The sequence below is a fragment of the Panulirus ornatus genome, chromosome 37 (genome assembly GCF_036320965.1).
Source record: "Panulirus ornatus isolate Po-2019 chromosome 37, ASM3632096v1, whole genome shotgun sequence".
Classification (NCBI taxonomy): domain Eukaryota; kingdom Metazoa; phylum Arthropoda; class Malacostraca; order Decapoda; family Palinuridae; genus Panulirus; species Panulirus ornatus.
The window spans coordinates 5,824,747-5,841,198 of record NC_092260.1 but is presented as its reverse complement, the minus strand read 5'-3'; the positions used below and the strand labels follow the sequence as shown (position 1 = coordinate 5,841,198).

General features: G+C 42.0%; 1 protein-coding gene across 1 annotated transcript in view; it reads left to right on the top strand.

The window, feature by feature from the left end:
- The first annotated feature begins 1,306 nt into the window (after positions 1-1,306).
- ND-B17 (NADH dehydrogenase (ubiquinone) B17 subunit) overlaps positions 1,307-16,452 on the top strand; it is a 44,545-nt gene continuing 29,399 nt past the window's right edge. The window contains exons 1-2 of the mRNA XM_071683739.1: positions 1,307-1,352; positions 2,007-2,122. Of these exons, the coding sequence (XP_071539840.1) occupies positions 1,340-1,352; positions 2,007-2,122 (129 nt within the window). The 5' untranslated portion in view covers positions 1,307-1,339. The remainder of the gene's footprint in view (positions 1,353-2,006; positions 2,123-16,452) is intronic.

The following is a 16,452-nucleotide window of genomic DNA, read 5'->3' as shown; positions in this document are numbered from 1 at the left end:
GGAAGTGGATCATAGGGTGGGGGAGGGGGCGACAGTTCTGGGAGCCTTGAAGAATGTGTGGAAGTCGAGAACATTATCTCGGAAAGCAAAAATGGGTATGTTTGAAGGAATAGTGGTTCCAACAATGTTGTATGGTTGCGAGGCGTGGGCTATGGATAGAGTTGTGCGCAGGAGGATGGATGTGCTGGAAATGAGATGTTTGAGGACAATGTGTGGTGTGAGGTGGTTTGATCGAGTAAGTAACGTAAGGGTAAGAGAGATGTGTGGAAATAAAAAGAGCGTGGTTGAGAGAACAGAGGAGGGTGTTTTGAAATGGTTTGGTCACATGGAGAGAATGAGTGAGGAAAGATTGACCAAGAGGATATATGTGTCGGAGGTGGAGGGAACGAGGAGAAGTGGGAGACCAAATTGGAGGTGGAAAGATGGAGTGAAAAAGATTTTGTGTGATCGGGGCCTGAACATGAAGGAGGGTGAAAGGCTAGCAAGGAATAGAGTGAATTGGAACGATGTGGTATATCGGGGTTGACGTGCTGTCAATAGATTGAACCAGGGCATGTGAAGCGTCTGGGGTAAACCATGGAAAGTTTTGTTGGGCCTGTATGTGGAAAGGGAGCTGTTGTTTCGGTGCATTGTATGTGTAACAATTTATCTACATATATTATGATAAAAATATTAAGATGTAGATAAATGATGTTGATTATATGATAAATGTGTAACAGTTTATCTACATTTAAAAATGTTAAAATGTACATAAATGATGGTAAACATATGGTAATATGTAATATGTGTAACAATTCATCTACATATTTTATGATGAAAATATTAGAATGTACATGAATGATGGTAATATATGATAATAAATGATATGTGTAACAATTTATCTACATATATTATGATGAAAATATTAGAATGTACATGAATGATGGTAATATATGATAATAAATGATATGTGTAACAATTTATCTACATATATTATGATGAAAATATTAGAATGTACATGAATGATGGTCATATATGATAATAAATGATATGTGTAACAATTTATCTACATATATTATGATGAAAATATTAGAATGTACATGAATGATGGTAATATATGATAATAAATGATATGTGTAACAATTTATCTACATATCGAGAACGTTCGCAATTAAACGGAAAATTTCCTTTGCAGTTGTATACCAACTTTACTTAATCTCTTTAATTTTCCTATGTTTTATTTACTTAATATTAAAATAATGAATAGAAATATAAGAATGATATTTGTGATTACTTATCACTGGTGCATAAAAATATTGGTTCTAGTGGAAATGTGATCAGCTGTTGTGAGGAGCGCAAGATGGCGGAACACGGTAATGTTTATTTCTTGTTACTCATGCCATTACAATCACTCATGTTGTAGTAATCACTGCACCTTGCATGAAAAATTGTATATAGTTTCTGTATTAAGATAGGAATGGAGGGAGAAAGAGAGAAGGGGAAGGAGAGAGTGTTGTGAGGATAAATCTGGTCAACCTCTGCCGGTATAACAACATATAAGGACACTACAACAGTTGTATATTGACCCATGCTAGGTCATGTATATTGACCCATGCTAGGTCATGTATATTGACCCATGCTAGGTCATGTATATTGACCCATGCTAGGTCATGTATATTGACCCATGCTAGGTCATGTATATTGACCCATGCTAGGTCATGTGTATTGACCCATGCTAGGTCATGTATATTGACCCATGCTAGGTCATGTATATTGACCCATGCTAGGTCATGTGTATTGACCCATGCTAGGTCATGTATATTGACCCATGCTAGGTCATGTATATTGACCCATGCTAGGTCATGTATATTGACCCATGCTAGGTCATGTGTATTCATAACTAGGTAGTTAGCAAAGGGTAAGTGGTCAGAGAGTAATCCCCAGATATCATGGAGATTGACTCATAACTCACGGGGCATCACACCAGAACCTTTTTCTTCTTCAGAGCTCACTTTTTTTTTTTTCAGATACTGGAGGAGTAAAGGCATTTCCCATTGAGGGACCCTTTAAAAGAGAGCGAGCTCGTTTGGAGGGCATGACTGATGCTGATCGAGCATATCGAAGGCAGTGGCTGAAGGATCAAGTTAGTGTTCATATAAGTATTAGTTTATAAGATAATTGATATTGAATAAATCAGCAACCCCTGCTTACATGTACATATAGAAACCAGCATGACCCAACAAGCAGGAAACAACCACCCTTTAACCCTTTTTTTAACACCACCCACCGGATCTGAAACCACACTCTTAACACATACAGGTTACACTTTCTTGTTTGTGCTCATAAACATTACAGACTTTAATTATAACTCAGGAACCCTCATTCCCAAGAGGCAATTTCTAATTTGAAGACAGTGATCACTTACTCCTAAATCATCTTGCATTCATGTCATATAGACTTACAAATAATATCATAACATTCCTTGCCCAGTGGTTCAACCAATGGACATGTCTGGCTTTGTGAGCACCAAGGGCAGTCCTGGGAAGTGGTACCTAGGGCAGTAAGGTGAAGGTAAATTTTTTTTTTCACATTTGTTTGTCATTTCTCACATCACTGAGGTAGGACCAGGATTAGACAAAGAAATGTCCTTATTTTCATATATCTACTCTTTATATGTCATGTATAATGCACCAAAATGCAGCCCCTTATCCATAACCAGGTTCCTCAGACCTTTCTGTGGTTTTCCCTGCCTGCTTCATCTAGCTATGAACATCCATTGACAGCAATTCATCCCCACTATACCACATTGCACCAATTTGCTTTTTCCCATTTAATGCCTCAAACCCTCTAGCATATTCAGGCTCCAAACATTTAAAAAATTTTTAACTCCATCCTTGCACCTACTCCGCTGTTGCCCCCTTTTGCTTATTCTCACTTCCAACAAGTATAACCTCATAGTCATCTCTATCCATTCAGACCATTTATGCATACCCTCTTCAATTCCCTCATAAATATCTCTCTTACTGCCACATCTTTCTCTTACCCTATCATATCTTATTTGGCTAACTCTCCTCACACCACAGTGACCTCAAATTTTTTGTTTCCAGCACACCCACCTTCTTTATTTTGTCTTCTTGGGCCCACCTCTCGCATCCATACAACACCATGAAACACGCCCATCTTTGCCTTCTCATATAGTGACTTCCCTTTGCACACAGTCCATTGCACCCAGGACCTTACACTTTTCACCCACCCTACAGTTCACCTCAGCTCCTATGTTTCTCTGTCCAATCAAGTACTCTACTTCTTCCAGGTTCTGTCTCTTCAAACTCACACTCCAACTAACCTGTCTCTTTACACTGTCAAACCTAATGATCTTCCTTTTATTCACATTAACTGTAAAATTTCTACTGTCACACATTCTTCAACTCAGAAGTCAGCTTCTGCAGTTTCTTACTCAAATTTGCCTCCTGAGCTACATTATCAGCTAACAGTAACACACACACACACACACACACACACACACACACACACAGACACAGACAGACACAGACACAGACACACACAGACACACACACACACACACACCTTTCCACATCCAGGCCCTACAAAACATTCCATAGTTTACCCCAGACACTTCACATGCCCTGGTTCAATCCATTGACAGCACGTCGACCCCAGTATACCACATTGTTCCAATTCACTCTATTCCTTGCATGCCTTTCACCCTCCTGTATTTTCAGGCCCCGATTTCTCAAAATCTTTTTCACTCCATCTTTCCATCTCCAGTTTGGTTCCCACTTCTCGTTCCCTCCACTTTTGACATATATATCCTCTTTGTCAATCTCTTCTCACTCATTCTCTCCATGTGACCATACCATTTCAATACACCCTCTTCTGCTCTCTCAACCACACTCTTTTTATTACCACACATCTCTCTTAACTTTTCATTACTTATTCGATCAAACCAGCTCACACCACATATTGTCCTCAAATATCCTATTTCCACACATCACCCTCCTCCGCACAACCCTGTCTATAGCCTATGCCTCACAACCACTATTGCTTCAAACATACCCATTTTTGCTCCGAGATAGCGTTCTCGCCTTCCACACATTCTTCATCACTCCTAGAACCTTCACCCCCTCCCCCACCCTGTGGCTCACTGCCGCTTCCATGGTTCCATCTGCTGCCAAATCCACTCCCAGTTATCTAAAACAATTCACTTCATCCAGTTTTTCTCCATTTAAACTTACCTCCCAATTTACTTGTCCCTCAACCCTACTACCCTACTGAACCTAATAACCTTGCTCTTATTCACATTTACTCTCAGCTTTCTTCTTTCACACACTTTACCAAACTCAGTCACCAACCTCTGCAGTTTCTCACCCGAATCAGCCATCAGCGCTGTATCATCAACGAACTACAACTAACTCACTTCCCAAGATCTCTCATCCACAACAGACTGCACACTTGACCCTCCCTCCAAGACTTTTGTATTCACCTCCCTAACAACCCTATCCATAAACAAATTAACAACCATGGAGACATCATGCACCCCTGCCGCAAACCGACATTCATTGAGAACCAATCACTTTCCTCTCCCTACTCATACACATGCCTTACATTCTTGATAAAAACTTTTCTGCTTTTAGCAACTTACCTCCTGCACCATATACTCTTAATACTTTCCACAGAGCATCTCTATCAACTCTATCATATGCCTTCTCCAGATCCATAAATGCTACATACAAATCCATCTGTTTTTTTAAGTATTTCTCACATACATTCTTCAAAGCAAACACCTGATCCTCACATCCTCTACCACTTCTGAAACCACACTGCTCTTCCCCAATCTGATGCTCTGTACATGCCGTCACCCTCTCAATCAATACCCTCCCATATAATTTCCCAGGAATACTCAACAAACTTATACCTCTGTAGTTTGAACACTCACCTTTATCCCCTTTGCCTTTATACAATGGCAATATGCATGCATTCCGCCAATCTTCAGCCACTTCACCATGAACCATATATACATTGAATATTCTCACCAGCCAGTCAACAGCACGGTCACCCCCTTTTTAGTAAATTCCACAGCAATACTATCCAAACCCACCGCCTTGCCGGCTTTCATCTTCCGCAAAGCTTTCACTACCTTTTCTCTGTTCACTAAACCATTCTCTCTGACCCTCTCACTTTGCACACCTCCTTGAGACCAAAACCCCCTATATCTGCCATTCTGTCATCAAACACATTTAAAAAACCTTCAAAATACTTACTCCATCTCCTTTTCACTTTACCACTACTTTTTATTACCTCTCCATTACCCCCTTCACCGATGTTCCCATTTGTTCTCTTGTTTTACGCACATTATTTACCTCCTTCCAAAACATCTTCTTACTCTCCCTTACATCATTTGCTCTCACATTTTTTCTCTCTGCACTCAGTCTCTCCTGGTACTTCCTCACACAAGACTCCTTTCCAAGCTCACATACTCTCACCACTCTCTTCACCCCAACATTCTCTCTTCTTTTCTGAAAACCTCTACAAATCTTCACCTTTGCCTCCACAAGATAATGATCAGACATCCCTCCAGTTGCCCCTCTCAGCACATTAACATCCAAAAGTCTCTCTTTCATGCACCTATCAATTGACACATAATCCAATAATGCTCTCTGGCCATCTCTCTTACTTACATACCTATACTTATGTATATATTGCTGTGGTTGAGAGAGCAGAAGAGGATGTATTGAAATGGTTTGGTCACATGGAAAGAAAGAGTGAGGAAAGATTGACAAAGAGGATATATGTGTCAAAGGTGGCAGGAATGAGAAGTGGGAGACCAAATTGGAGGTGGAAGGGTGGAATGAAAAAGATTTTGAGCGTTCGGGGCCTGAAAATGCAGTAGGGTGAAAAGCGTGCAAGGAATAGAGTGAATTGGAACAATGTGGTATACTGGGGTCGACGTGCTGTCAGTGGATTGAACCAGGGCATGTGAAGCTTCTGGGGTAAACCATGGAAAGATTTGAGGGGCCTGGATGTGGAAAGGGAGCTGTGGTTTCAGTGCATTATACATGACAGCTAGAGACTGAGTGTGAGCGATTGTAGCCTTTGTTGTCTTTTCCTAGTACTACCTCATGCACGTGCGGGGGGAGAGGGTTGTTATTTCATGTGTAGCAGGGTGGTGACGGGAATGAATAAAGGCAGCAAGTATGAATTATATACGTGTATGGGTGGGTTGGGCCATACTTTCATCTGTTTCCTTGCACTACCTTGCTAATGCAGGAGACAGCAGCAGAGTATAATAATGAAAATAAAAAAGATCTCTTTTTGATCCAGGTACTCCCAATCACCACTCCCTCTTCAGTACACAAATCTACAAGCTCTTCACCATTTCCATTTACTACACTGAACACCCCATATACACCAATTATATTATTATTATATGGGAGGGTATTGATTGAGAGGGTGAAGGCATGTACAGAGCATCAGATTGGGGAAGAGCAGTGTGGTTTCAGAAGTGGTAGAGGATGTGTGGATCAGGTGTTTGCTTTGAAGAATGTATGTGAGAAATACTTAGAAAAGCAAATGGATTTGTATGTAGCATTAATGGATCTGGAGAAGGCATATGATAGAGTTGATAGAGATGCTCTGTGGAAGGTACTAAGAATATATGGTGTGGGAGGCAAGTTGTTAGAAGCAGTGAAAAGTTTTTATCGAGGATGTAAGGCATGTGTACGTGTAGGAAGAGAGGAAAGTGATTGGTTCTCAGTGAATGTAGGTTTGTGGTAGGGGTGTGTGATGTCTCCATGGTTGTTTAATTTGTTTATGGATGGGGTTGTTAGGGAGGTTAATGCAAGAGTTTTGGAAAGAGGGGCAAGTATGCAGTCTGTTGGGGATGAAAGAGCTTGGGAAGTGAGTCAGTTGTTGTTCGCTGATGATACAGCGCTGGTGGCTGATTCGTGTGAGAAACTGCAGAAGCTGGTGACTGAGTTTGGTAAAGTGCGTGAAAGAAGAAAGTTAAGAGTAAATGTGAATAAGAGCAAGGTTATTAGGTACAGTAGTGTTGAGGGTCAAGTCAATTGGGAGGTAAGTTTGAATGGAGAAAAACTGGAGGAAGTAAAGTGTTTTAGATATCTGGGAGTGGATCTGGCAGCGGATGGAACCATGGAAGCGGAAGTGAATCATAGGGTGGGGGAGGGGGCGAAAATCCTGGGGGGGTTGAAGAATGTGTGGAAGTTGAGAACATTATCTTGGAAAGCAAAAATGGGTATGTTTTAAGGAATAGTGGTTCCAACAATGTTGTATGGTTGCGAGGCGTGGGCTATGGATAGAGATGTGCGCAGGAGGGTGGATGTGCTGGAAATGAGATGTTTGAGGACAATATGTGGTGTGAGGTGGTTTGATCGAGTAAGTAATGTAAGGGTAAGAGAGATGTGTGGAAATAAAAAGAGCGTGGTTGAGAGAGCAGAAGAGGGTGTTTTGAAATGGTTTGGGCACATGGAGAGAATGAGTGAGGAAAGATTGACCAAGAGGATATATGTGTCGGAGGTGGAGGGAATGAGGAGAAGTGGGAGACCAAATTGAAGGTGGAAAGATGGAGTGAAAAAGATTTTGAGTGATCGGGGCCTGAACATGCAGGAGGGTGAAAGGCAGGCAAGGAATAGAGTGAATTGGATCGATGTGGTATACCGGGGTCGACGTGCTGTCAATGGATTGAATCAGGGCATGTCAAGCGTCTGGGGTAAACCATGGAAAGTTCTGTGGGGTCTGGATGTGGAGGGGGAGCTCTGGTTTCGGGCATTATTACGTGGCAGCTGGGGACTGAGTGTGAACGAATGGGGCCTTTGTTGTCTTTTCCTAGTGCTACCACGCACACATGAGGGGGGAGGGGGATGGTATTCCATGTGTGGCGAGGTGGCGATGGGAATAGATAAAGGCAGACTATGAATTATGTACATGTGTATGTATGTATATGTCTGTGTTTGTATATATATGTGTACATTGAGATGTATAGGTATGTATATTTGCGTGTGTGGACGTGTATGTATATACATGTGTATGGGGGTGGGTTAGGCCAATTCTTTTGTCTGTTTCCTTGCTCTACCTCGCAAATGCGGGAGACAGCGACAAAGCAAAATAAATAAATAAATGAATACATTTATTTTATTTTGCTTTGTCGCTGTCTCCCGCATTTGCGAGGTAGAGCAAGGAAACAGACAAAAGAATTGGCCTAACCCACCCCCATACACATGTATATACATACACGTCCACACACGCAAATATACATACCTATACATCTCAACATATACATATATATACACACACAGACATATACATATATACACATGTACATAATTCATACTGTCTGCCCTTATTCATTCCCATTGCGACCCCTCTACACATGAAATAACAACCCCGTCCCCCCGCATGTGCGCGAGGTAGCGCTAGGAATAGACAACAAAGGCCACATTCATTAAGAATATATGGTGTGGGAGGAAAGTTGTTAGAAGCAGTGAAAAGTCTTTATCGAGGATGTAAGGCATGTGTACGTGTAGGAAGAGAGGAAAGTGATTGGTTCTCAGTGAATGTAGGTTTGCGGCAGGGGTGTGTGATGTCTCCATGGTTGTTTAATTTGTTTATGGATGGGGTTGTTAGGGAGGTAAATGTAAGAGTTTTGGAAAGAGGGGCAAGTATGAAGTCTGTTGGGGATGAGAGAGCTTGGGAAGTGAGTCAGTTGTTGTTCGCTGATGATACAGCGCTGGTGGCTGATTCATGTGAGAAACTGCAGAAGCTGGTGACTGAGTTTGGTAAAGTGTGTGGAAGAAGAAAGTTAAGAGTAAATGTGAATAAGAGCAAGGTTATTAGGTACAGTAGGGTTGAGGGTCAAGTCAATTGGGAGGTGAGTTTGAATGGAGAAAAACTGGAGGAAGTGAAGTGTTTTAGATATCTGGGAGTGGATCTGGCAGCGGATGGAACCATGGAAGCGGAAGTGGATCATAGGGTGGGGGAGGGGGCGAAAATTCTGGGGGCCTTGAAGAATGTGTGGAAGTCGAGAACATTATCTCGGAAAGCAAAAATGGGTATGTTTGAAGGAATAGTGGTTCCAACAATGTTGTATGGTTGCGAGGCGTGGGCTATGGATAGAGTTGTGCGCAGGAAGATGGATGTGCTGGAAATGAGATGTTTGAGGACAATGTGTGGTGTGAGGTGGTTTGATCGAGTGAGTAACGTAAGGGTAAGAGAGATGTGTGGAAATAAAAAGAGCATGGTTGAGAGAGCAGAAGAGGGTGTTTTGAAATGGTTTGGTCACATGGAGAGAATGAGTGAGGAAAGATTGACCAAGAGGATATATGTGTCGGAGGTGGAGGGAACGAGGAGAAGAGGGAGACCAAATTGGAGGTGGAAAGATGGAGTGAAAAAGATTTTGTGTGATCGGGGCCTGAACATGCAGGAGGGTGAAAGGAGGGCAAGGAATAGAGTGAATTGGAGCGATGTGGTATACCAGGGTTGACGTGCTGTCAGTGGATTGAATCAAGGCATGTGAAGCGTCTGGGGTGAACCATGGAAAGCTGTGTAGGTATGTATATTTGCGTGTGTGGACGTATGTATATACATGTGTATGGGGGGGGGTTGGGCCATTTCTTTCGTCTGTTTCCTTGCGCTACCTCGCAAACGCGGGAGACAGCGACAAAGTATAATAATATATAAATGAATAATTATTATTATTATTATATTTATATTTATTTATTTATTTATTATACTTTGTCGCTGTCTCCCGCATTTGCGAGGTAGCGCAAGGAAACAGACGAAAGAAATGGCCCAACCCCCCCCATACACATGTATATACATACGTCCACACACGCAAATATACATACCTACACAGCTTTCCATGGTTTACCCCAGACGCTTCACATGCCTTGCTTCAATCCACTGACAGCACGTCAACCCCGGTATACCACATCGCTCCAATTCACTCTATTCCTTGCCCTCCTTTCACCCTCCTGCATGTTCAGGCCCCGATCACACAAAATCTTTTTCACTCCATCTTTCCACCTCCAATTTGGTCTCCCTCTTCTCCTTGTTCCCTCCACCTCCGACACATATATCCTCTTGGTCAATCTTTCCTCACTCATCCTCTCCATGTGCCCAAACCACTTCAAAACACCCTCTTCTGCTCTCTCAACCACGCTCTTTTTATTTCCACACATCTCTCTTACCCTTACGTTACTCACTCGATCAAACCACCTCACACCACACATTGTCCTCAAACATCTCATTTCCAGCACATCCATCCTCCTGCGCACAACTCTATCCATAGCCCACGCCTCGCAACCATACAACATTGTTGGAACCACTATTCCTTCAAACATACCCATTTTTGCTTTCCGAGATAATGTTCTCGACTTCCACACATTCTTCAAGGCCCCCAGGATTTTCGCCCCCTCCCCCACCCTATGATCCACTTCCGCTTCCATGGTTCCATCCGCTGCCAGATCCACTTCCAGATATCTAAAACACTTCACTTCCTCCAGTTTTTCTCCATTCAAACTCACCTCCCAATTGACTTGACCCTCAACCCTACTGTACCTAATAACCTTGCTCTTATTCACATTTACTCTTAACTTTCTTCTTCTTCTTCTTCTTCTTCTTCTTATTATTATTATTATTATTATTATTATTATTATTATTATTATTATTTTCTTTCTTTTCTTTTAAACTATTCGCCATTTCCCGCATTAGCGAGGTAGCGTTAGGAACAGAGGACTGGGCCTTTTTTGGAATATCCTCACCTGGCCCCCTCTGTTCCTTCTTTTGGAAAATCAAAAAAAAAATGAGAGGGGAGGATTTCCAGCCCCCCGCTCCCTCCCCTTTTAGTCGCCTTCTACGACACGCAGGGAATACATGGGAAGTATTCTTAATCCCCTATCCCCAGGGATATTTCTTTCTTTTCTTTTAAACTATTCGCCATTTCCCCCGTTAGCGAGGTAGCGTTGGGAACAGAGGACTGGGCCTTTTTTGGAATATCCTCAATATCATTGTTATTATTATTATTATTATTATTATTATTATTATTATTATTATTATTATCATCATTATTATTATTATCCCTGTTATCCCTGGGGATAGGGGAGAAAAAATACTTCCCACACATTCCTCACGTGGTGTAGAAGGGGACTAAAGGGGACGGGAGCGAGGGGCTAGAAACCCTCCTCTCCTTGTATTTTAACTTTCTAAAAGGGGAAACAGAAGGAGTCATGTGAGGAGTGCTCATCCTCCTCGAGGGCTCAGATTGGGGTGTCTAAATGTGTGTGGATGTAACCAAGATGAGAAAAAAGGAGAGATACTGAATGTTTTGTCTCTGAGTGAAACAAAGCTGAAGGGTAAAGGGGAAGAGTGGCTTGAGAATGTCTTGGGAGTAAAGTCAGGGGTTAGTCAGGGGACGAGAGCAAGGGAAGGAGTACCACTACTCCTGAGACAGGAGTGGTGGAAGTATGTGATAGAGTGTAAGAAATTGAACTCTAGATTGATATGGGTAAAACTGAAAGTGGATAGAGAGAGATGGGTGATTATTGGTGCCTATGCACCTGGGCATGAGAAGAAAGATCATGAGAGGCAAGTGTTTTGGGAGCAGCTGAGTGAGTGTGATAGTAGTTTTGATGCACGAGACCGGGTTATAGTGATGGGTGATTTGAATGCAAAGGTGAGTAATGTGGCAGTTGAGGGAATAATTGGTGTACATGGGGTGTTCATTGTTGTAAATGGAAATGGTGAAGAGCTTGTAGATTTATGTGTTGAAAAAGGACTGGTGATTGGGAATACCTGGTTTAAAAAGAGAGATATACATAAGTATACATGCGTAAGTAGGAGAGGTGGCCAGAGAGCATTATTGGATTATGTGTTAATTGATAGGCGCGTGAAAGAGAGACTTTTGGATGTTAATGTGCTGAGAGGTGCAACTGGAGGGATCTCTGATCATTATCTTGTGGAGGCAAAAGTGAAGATTTGTAGAGGTTTTCAGAAAAGGAGAGAGAATGTTGGGGTGAAGAGAGTGGTGAGAGTAAGTGAGCTTGGGAAGGAGACTTGTGTGAGGAAGTACCAGGAGAGACTGAGTACAGAATGGAAAATGGCGAGAACAAAGGACGTAAGGGGAGTGGGAGAGGAATGGGATGTATTTAGGGAAGCAGTGATGGCTTGTGCTAAAGATGCTTGTGGCATGAGAAGCATGGGAGATGGGCAGATTAGAAAGAGTAGTGAGTGGTGGGATGAAGAAGTAAGATTATTAGTGAAAGAGAAGAGAGAGGCATTTGGACGATTTTTGCAGGGAAATAATGCAAATGAGTGGGAGATGTATAAAAGAAAGAGGTAGGAGGTCAAGAGAAAGGTGCAAGAGGTGAAAAAGAGGGCAAATGAGAGTTGGGATGAGAGAGTATCATTAAATTTTAGGGAGAATAAAAAGATGTTTTGGAAGGAGGTAAATAAAGTGCGTAAGACAAGGGAACTAATGGGGACATCAGTGAAGGGGGCTAATGGGGAGGTGATAACAAGTAATGGTGATGTGAGAAGATGGAGTGAGTATTTTGAAGGTTTGTTGAATGTGTTTGATGATAGAGTGGCAGATATAGGGTGTTCTGGTTGAGGTGGTGTGCAAAGTGAGAGGGTTAGGGAGAATGATTTGGTAAACAGAGAAGAGGTAGTAAAAGCTTTGCGGAAGATGAAAGCCGGCAAGGCAGCGGGTTTGGATGGTATTGCAGTGGAATTTATTAAAAAAGGGGGTGACTGTATTGTTGACTGGTTGGTAAGATTATTTAGTGTATGTATGACTCATGGTGAGGTCCCCGAGGATTGGCGGAATGCTTACATAGTGCCGTTGTACAAAGGCAAAGGGAATAGAAATGAGTGCTCAAATTACAGAGGTATAAGTTTGTTGGGTATTCCTGGGAAATTATATGGGAGGGTATTGATTGAGAGGGTGAAGGCATGTACAGAGTATCAGACTGGGGAAGAGCAGTGTGGTTTCAGAAGTGGTAGAGGATGTGTGGTTCAGGTGTTTGCTTTGAAAAATGGATGTGAGAAATACTTAGAAAAGCAAATGGATTTGTATGTAGAATTTATGGATCTGGAGAAGGCATATGACAGAGTTGATAGAGATGCTCTGTGGAAGGTATTAAGAATATATGGTGTGGGAGGTAATTTGTTAGAAGCAGTGAAAAGTTTTCATTGAGGATGTAAGGCATGTGTATGTGTAGGAAGAGAGAAAAGTGATTGGTTCTTAGTGAATGTAGGTTTGTGGCAGGGGTGCATGATGTCTCCATGGTTGTTTAATATGTTTATGGATGGGGTTGTTAGGGAGGTGAATGCAAAAGTTTTGGAAAGGGGCAAGTATGCAGTCTGTTGTGGATGAGAGAGCTTGGGAAGTGAGTCAGTTGTTGTTCGCTGATGATACACTCGCTGGTGGCTGATTCGTGTGAGGAACTGCAGAAGCTGGTGACTGAGTTTGGTAAAGTGCGTGAAAGAAGAAAGCTGAGAGTAAATGTGAATAAGAGTAAGGTTATTAGGTACAGTAGGGTTGAGGGACAAGTTGAGGTAAGTTTGAATAGAGAAAAACTGGAGGAAGTGAAGTGTTTTAGATATCTGGGAGTGGATCTGGCAGCGGATGGAACCATGGAAGTGGAAGTGAATCATGGAGTGGTGGAGAGGCAAAAGTTCTGGGAGTGTTGAAGAATGTGTGGAAGTTGAGAACGTTATCTCGGAAAGGAAAAATGAGTATGTTTGAAGGAATAGTGGTCCCAACAATGATGTATGGTTGCGAGGCGTGGGCTGTAGATAGAGTTGTGCGGAGGAGGGTAGATGTGCTCGAAACGAGATGTTTCGGGACAATATATGGTGTGAGGTGGGTTGATCGAATAAGTAATGAAAGGATAAGAGAGATGATTGGTAATAAAAAGAGTGTGGTTGGGAGAGCAGAAGAGTGTGTTTTGAAATGGTTTGGTCACATGGAGAGAATGAGTGAGGAAAGATTGTCAAAGAGGATATATGTGTCAGAGGTGGAGGGAACGAGAAGTGGGAGACCAAATTGGAGGTGGAAAGATGGAGTGAAAAAGATTTTGTGATTGGGGCCTGAACATGCAGGAGGGTGAAAGCCGTGCAAGGAATAGAGTGAATTGGAACGACGTGGTATACCAGAGTCGATGTGCTGTCATTGGTTTGAACCAAGGCATGTGAATCATCTGGGGTAGACCATGGAAAGTTCTGTGGGGCCTGGATGTGGAAAGGGAGCTTTGGTTTTGGTGCATTATACATGACGGCTAGAGACTGAGTGTGAGCAAATGTGGCCTCTGTTGTCTTTACTAGCCCTACCTAGCGTGTATGCGGGGGGAGTGGGTTGTTATTTCATGTGTGGCTGGGTGGCGACGGGAATGAATGAGGGCATACAGTATGAATTATGTACATGTGTATATATGTATATGTCTTTGTGTGTATATATATGTATACGTTGAGATGTATAGGTATGTATATGTGCGTGTGTGGACGTGTATGTATATACATGTGTATGTGGGTTGGTTGGGCCATTCCTTCGTCTGTTTCCTTGCGCTACCTCACTAACGCGGGAGACAGCAACAAAGTATAATAAAGAAAATATTATTATACTTTTTGCAGTTTCCCACATCAGCGAGGTAGCACCAGGAAACAGATGAAGAGAAACCTATTGTCTCATATACACACGCACACACACACACACACATATTTATATATATATATATATATATATATATATATATATATATATATATATATATATATATATATATATATGACAATGTGTGGTGTGAGGTGGTTTGATCGAGTGAGTAACGTAAGGGTAAGGGAGATGTGTGGAAATAAAAAGAGCGTGGTTGAGAGAGCAGAAGAGGGTGTTTTGAAGTGGTTTGGGCACATGGAGAGGATGAGTGAGGAAAGATTGACCAAGAGGATATATGTGTCGGAGGTGGAGGGAGCAAGGAGGAGAGGGAGACCAAATTGGAGGTGGAAAGATGGAGTGTAAAAGATTTTGTGTGATCGGGGCCTGAACATGCAGGAGGGTGAAAGGAGGGCAAGGAATAGAGTGAATTGGAGCGATGTGGTGTACCGGGGTTGACGTGCTGTCGGTGGATTGAATCAGGGCATGTGGGGCGTCTGGGGTAAACCATGGAAAGCTGTGTAGGTATGTATATTTGCGTGTGTGGACGTATGTATATACATGTGTATGGGGGGGTTGGGCCATTTCTTTCGTCTGTTTCCTTGCGCTACCTCGCAAACGCGGGAGACAGCGACAAAGTATAAAAAAAAATATATATATATATATATATATATATATATATATATATATATATATTTATATTTATATATATATATATATATATATATATATATATATATATATATATATATATATATATACGTGCTGTCAGTGGATTGACTCAAGGCATTGAAGCGTCTGGGGTAAACCATGGAAAGCTGTGTAGTATGTATATTTGCGTGTGTGGACGTATGTATATACATGTGTATGGGGGGGGGTTGGGCCATTTCTTTCGTCTGTTTCCTTGCGCTACCTCGCAAACGCGGGAGACAGCGACAAAGTATAATAAAAATAATATAATCTATATATATATATATATATATATATATATATATATATATATATATATATCTTTCTTTCTTTCAAACTATTCGCCATTTCCCGCATTAGCGAGGTAGCGTTAAGAACAGAGGACTGGGCCTTTGAGGGAATACCCTCACCTGGCGCAATTCTCTGTTCCCTCTTTTGGAAAATTAAAAAAAAAACGAGAGGGGAGGATTTCCAGCCCCCCCGCTCCCTCCCCTTTTAGTCGCCTTCTACGACACGCAGGGAATACGTGGGAAGTATTCTTTCTCCCCTATCCCCAGGGAAAATATATATATATATATATATATATATATATATATATATATATATATATATATATATATATATATACGTAGATTATTTATATTTATGTATTCATTTTATTTTGCTTTGTATCTGTCTCCCGCGTTTGCGAGGTAGCTCAAGGAAACAGACGAAAGAAATGGCCCAACCCACCCCCATACACATGTATGTACATACACGTCCACACACGCAATGATACATACCTATACATCTCAATGTACACATATATGTACACACACAGACACATACATATATACCCATGCACACAGTTCACACTGTCTGTCTTTATTCATTCCCAACGCCACCCCGCTACACATGGAATACCATCCCCCTCCCCCCTCATGTGTGCGAGGTAGCGCTAGGAAAAGCCAACAAAGGCCCCATTCGTTCACACTCAGTCTCTAGCTGTCATGCAATAATGCCCGAAACCACAGCTCCCTTTCCACATCCAGGCCCCACACAACTTTCCATGGTTTACCCCAGACGCTTCACATGCCCTGATTCAATCCACTGACAGCACG